Source organism: Macrobrachium rosenbergii, chromosome 2 (genome assembly GCF_040412425.1).
Source record: "Macrobrachium rosenbergii isolate ZJJX-2024 chromosome 2, ASM4041242v1, whole genome shotgun sequence".
In the NCBI taxonomy this organism is placed as follows: domain Eukaryota; kingdom Metazoa; phylum Arthropoda; class Malacostraca; order Decapoda; family Palaemonidae; genus Macrobrachium; species Macrobrachium rosenbergii.
In genome coordinates this window covers 43,950,513-43,956,524 of record NC_089742.1, presented here as the reverse complement: position 1 = coordinate 43,956,524, position 6,012 = coordinate 43,950,513, and the positions used below count along the sequence as shown (strand labels likewise).

At 32.8% G+C, this 6,012-nt stretch overlaps 1 protein-coding gene across 1 annotated transcript in view; it reads left to right on the top strand.

Annotated features, from left to right (window-relative positions):
• LOC136842905 (kynurenine/alpha-aminoadipate aminotransferase, mitochondrial-like) overlaps positions 1–6,012 on the top strand; it is a 654,775-nt gene that overhangs the window by 601,466 nt on the left and 47,297 nt on the right. The window contains exon 3 of the mRNA XM_067110853.1: positions 5,504–5,571. Within this exon, the coding sequence (XP_066966954.1) occupies positions 5,504–5,571 (68 nt within the window). The remainder of the gene's footprint in view (positions 1–5,503; positions 5,572–6,012) is intronic.

Below are 6,012 nucleotides of genomic sequence, written 5' to 3'. Positions count from 1 at the left end.
TCTGACGCCAAGGGGTGCCTCAGTTTGCTTTTGTCACTTCAATGTTTTTGAATTACTCCACCCCTGTCTGTTAGTCGTGCCAGGGATTTCCGAATTACATGATAACTTTTAAATGGACTGAAAGGTTACCTATTTGAACGTCAGTAAAATATTTGAATAGTTTTGTAGTTCACACACACTTTATATATATATATATATATATATATATATATATATATATATATATATATATATATATATATATATATATATATATATATATAAAGATAGAGAGAGAGAGAGAAGTTTCTGTGATTGAGTACGTGAGTACAAGTGTGCGCGTGTGTTTGTGGGTGTATGTGGTTATGCGTACGAGTTTCTATTTGTGTGATAACTTTGTCGCTGATTCACAGTTGACTTTTCTATAGTCTTAAATATTAGTTGTTGATATCGATTTTACTTTACCCTTGGGATCTGTTTACGGTAAATGCATGTATGCTGTGCTTTATCGACTCTGCTTTAGAAATTCGTGTTCGGTACATTAAATCGAAATCAACCCATCTCTACCTGGCAAGGATTCCAACTCTTGCCTTCTGACTTGATAAGTGATGGCAGTGACTGATCCATTCGGCCATCCATTTCGACTCTGCTGTACATTCTGTCGAATTCAGATTCTGCACTTAGAATCGAAAGAGGTTCTTGTTTTCTAATATATATTAATATATATATATATATATATATATATATATATATATATATATGTGTGTGTGTGTGTGTTTGTGTGTATGTATATATATATATATATATATATATATATATATATATATATATATGTTTATATATGTATTATATATATATATGTCTCGATATATAAAGGGCACCGTTATATATAATACATTTGTTTATTATACCGACGTTTCACGACAATTATATAGTCGCATTTTCAAGGCTGCAATGATTAAAAAACTTCTTATCACATTAAAACATCGATATATAAATTATAAAAAAAAATAAAAATCACTGTTTTTAGAACTCTAGAGACCTACACCTAAACATATGCATAATAAGACTAAAATAAAGAACACAGGAATCTAGCCAGAAAGGACGAGAAAAATTAAAACCTAAACAAGGTTAAGCAATGAATAATTACATTGAACATAAGTTGTTTTGAGTATTTGAGTATTAAGGACAAAATCTTCTTTATAATAATAGATTCTAATATGTTTCTGGGTCATTTCATTAGTAGAACCGTCAAAAAACACGTTAAATATTTAAATGGTTTACAAAGGATTGGGATCAGCTGTTCAGAAGCAGGACAGGACAATTGAAAGATTATACAAGGAGGTGACTTACCACCAAAAAATGTTAGTACAGCTAAATAGTTCTCTCTTTTTTTCGCAAACAATAACAATTTTTGCAAGATGAACATTTTTACAAACAAAAAATTATATTAAACATACAAATACATGGAAAATATATGTCAGTGATTTAACTTTTAGGTCATTCTTGAACATTTTTCTAATAAATGGGTCCAAATAATACATGCCAGGGCTAAGGTTAAAATTACAGCTGGAAGTAAGCTGTATAATAGTGGACTTCAAAAGATTTCATGAAGAGAAATCTTTCGATCTGACAATCACCGGACTTTCAGTCCAATTTATCCTGTGAGAGTTTTCACTTAAATGAATGAATATAGCATTGGATGTTTGTCCAGTTTTGACTGAATACTTATGTTGCTTAATACGTACATCTAAATCTTTGCTAGATTGGCCAATATAAAAAGAGGGGCAGTCCAAACATGGGATTTTATATATGTTGTTGTTTTTTTAGGGCTATTTTTTATTAACATTCCTTTTAGTGTGTTGTTATAGGAAAGAACGAGGTTGACATTAAAAGATTTTAACAATGATTTTGTTTTTAAAACCCACTAAAATAAGGCAAGCTAAGAACGTTCTTAGGTTTCTTTCTCAATGTTAATTTCACTATAAAACTTTTTGTGGGCTTTATTTATAACAAATACCTAGTATATATATATATGAAGGATAACAATATATATATAAATATATATATATATATATATATATATATATCAATTTCTTATATAATAATATATATATATATACATATATATATATATAATATAAAATATATATAAAATATATATATATATATATATATGTATAGGTGATGTATATGTATATGTATATGGACAAAGTTGTTGTATTTGGTTTGTATATGTATATGTATATTATGTGTGTGTAAATGGTATATGTGTGTGTATATGTATATGTGTGTGTGTGTGTGTGTTTTTGTGATGTGTGTGTGTGTGTGTGTGTGAAGGATAATCATAAATCTGTTCTATTTTTTTCTTATGTATTCAATTTCTTTGTAAATACTGGGGATGACAATCTTCAAACTCTTAAAACAGAAAAAACCGGATATTTTGATATTAAGGTGATGTCCTGAATAAAAATGCACACAAGTTGTTAGTTGGTTTCTATTTGAACTTGCATTGAAATGGTTCTCTTTGTATTAAAACACCTAAGAAAGGGAGGCAATTGTCTTTTTCTGATTCTAAAGTAAACTTAATAGATGGTATCCCCATCTGTCATTTATATGAGCTTTCTTTATAAACGTACTTTTATATTTCTTCAGGCTGCTAAGTAAAGGACGATAGTCGAAAGGCCTCATAACACTCCAGTGTTTCTCTTTTTCCTTATATGGATTTTGACTTTTGTTATATATTCATCACGTTCCATATTTTCGTGATTCAGTTTTATATATATATATATATATATATATATTTATATATATATATATATATATATATATATATATATATATATATGTATATATATATATATATATATATATATATATATATATATATATATATATATACATTTATATATACATACACAGTATATGTGCATGTAGAAGTAATATAACCTTTTTCTAAACGCCTCCAAAAACGCTTCGTATTTTCTTTTTTAAGAAAGCCAAAGAATCGAAAGAAATACTGTAAATCGCAAATATGAATTGAATAATCATTAACCTACTAACCTTGAGTTATTTGTTGTCAACGGGACTCTCTCTCTCTCTCTCTCTCTCTCTCTCTCTCTCTCTCTCTCTCTCTCTCTCTCTCTCTCTCTCTCTCTCTTTCTCTCGTGATGGTGAATAACTTTAAACCTACTGAAATCAAGCAGCATAACAGCAGAGAAAATATGCTTTTTTTTATCTATTCCCAATTTTAGTTCTCTGAACAACCGTGCGCTGAGTTGTACGTCCCTGATCTCCAGCTTCCTCTGTTTACACAAGTTCGTCCTTCATTTTATTCTCTAAAGATGTTTATTTGCTTGCGTTGTGCCTTGTTGCTTTGCTGCTGCTTTCCTATTTGTCCTCAAGTAAATTTAATTATGCGAGATTGGGTATTCTTCAGAACTAGTTGCTTTAACTCGCTCAAGCTGTTAGTATCCCTGACCGCATCCTGACCTGTTTTCGCTTACATCAGGTTTCTAGGGTCTGTTGTGAGTTTCTAAGCGTTATTCTATGGGATGAGGTTGACAGCTTAACATTAACGGCCCTGCAGTTGTTTTCAGGAGTTTTTGTGCCATTGGTTTCTGATATTCATTGGTGGTTACCCATCCAGGTGACGACCATACTCCATGTTGCTCAGATTCTCTAACCGCGAGACTAGAAGTGTAGTGAACCTTTATTATTTGCTGTTCATTAGTGAACACCTTTCCAAGTAGGAACCAAGTCGAACGTTGCCTCACTTCTCTAACCTGTATACCAAAGGTGTAGCGAAAGTGATGATGATGTTTGTTTTTTAACGACCTATTCAGTCTTTAGCTGTAGATTACACGTCATATCGGTATATGATCTGTTGTTTTTCTCTGTTAAAATGAATTTACTTATCAGTGCAGCAATTAGGATCGAACGCTAGAGGTTTGGATCATAGGAAACGATTATTAGTAAATTCAAATTTTTTCACAGCTGAATACTTTTAGATTAACAGAGAACTCTTATTTTCCATTCTCCCTAGTCTCTCTACAGGCAAAATGTTTTAGTAGTTGGCGAAGTATTTGACTAATTTTTGTATGAACGTTGAAAGATACAGTATTTCCCAAATTTTTAATTTCACCCCTATGAAAATTCTAAATCCCGTAATACAAGTTTTAGTTCTCTCTCTCTCTCTCTCTCTCTCTCTCTCTCTCTCTCTCTCTCTCTCTCTCTCTCTCTCTCTCTCTCTCTCTCTCTGGAGATTTACTACAAGTATTTTATTTTCTGTCTTACATATCTCTCTATCGAGCCGACAGTGTGGGAGGTACAGAGGTGGAGATTTAATTGAACTTGTGATGAAGGCTTTAGAACAGATCGTAATTGGAAGTACTGAGAAGAAGAATTACAGGGAAATAGTGGGAGTAAAAGGATCTAGTCTTGGTATATGACAGGTAGCGAGCGGTGCAGTAGGCACCTCCAAATGAAGTCGTTTGTGGAAAATCAGACTTTCTGTCGATTTGTAAATAAGGGGCATCATCATCATCATCATCATCAAGGCAATGTTCTAAAGGGTCCGAGAAATAAATGAGTGCCTGAAAAATCAAGCAAATTAATAATGAAAAAATACAAGAGTTCATAAAAACTGGTTACTAACGGGACAACGATGTGGAAGATGATGGCGATTAGTTCGAAGTTGGACCTGGGGAACGGTGGGGAACTCTCCCGTGCAAACAAGAGAAACTCAAAGGAAAAAGAATGGAGTGGGTCCCTAGAGAAAGGATAAGAATGACCCAGTTAAAATTATGTGGTGGTATAAAATAGAGAAATGCGAGGCAGCTTGGAGTGAGAGAAGATGATGTTAGAGCATTTTAACCATCATACGAACTACAAATGCGTTCGATTTATAAGTATGAATATAATACAATGAATATTGTTTTTTTACATTTGAACAAAAGCACCTCCTTTTCTCTCTCGTTGACAACAAAAGGAAGGAAATGATGCTAACGAGATTTGAGAATTACGTTAAGTTCTTTTCGTCTATCACTGAATTCTAGCCAGAGAAGTCATTTTCGACGACTTTGAACATGCCTTCGTTCAGTGTCTGAAGTTTTGACCTAAAACCTAATCACTCGCGTCAAAGAAACGACATTAGCTTAGGTCTTTACTTTCCTGTATGATATTACCTTATCCCAATATCATACAGGATAAAAATTCTATTACTTAGGTTACTGTTATTTTTATTAATGTTGTTTCTGCTGTTGATTTTGCTAGATATATTTGTTGTTAAACGACCTGGACCAGGCAGACAAAGTTAAAGCAGTTGAACAGTTAAGCGAAAAAAGACATCGTAAAGCAAAGATGCAGTAACAAGCGCAGCTACGGACCGAAGGAATGCTGGAATCTACTTCTACTTCTGTATTCGGTCCATAGATCAAGGTATGTTGTAAGGGGTACCCCCTCTCATCGGAGCTAAGGTTTGGAAATGAGGGAATATATTGTTACGAATGGCTTTACTTTTCAGGATGGACCATTCTCATCTCCTGTCGAATACCATGCAGCTGTACAAGCCTTCAGTGATTGCCATGTATAGTAAGTATGCTGATAAATTAGATTTTTCCCCTTATGTAGTTTTTGGGAGAACGTATTTGTGTACACTTTCCAGCTTATAAGAATATGTCTCAATGAACATAAGGGATGATACTAGCAACCCTCTTGCACAATGGGTTGTAATGTTACATTCGTGTCGGGCATTCTTGTCGAAAATGCTTATCTGTATTTACGCTAAATCAATTAAAATATAAGATTACCGTCTGTCTAACAGAAATCATGAGTGGTGTCTCCTGCTTCCTTTAATTCAACCCTCCTTCCTATCTATTACCAAAAGAATACTTTTTTATTTTTTTCACACTACGAAATAGTTAAGTGATAGAACAAGCCATCGTGTGTAATTAGGTTAAGGCAGATAAGAACAAGATAAGAGAATAAGACCGTAGTAAGTTATTAACTACAATACTGTATATTGTGTAAAGC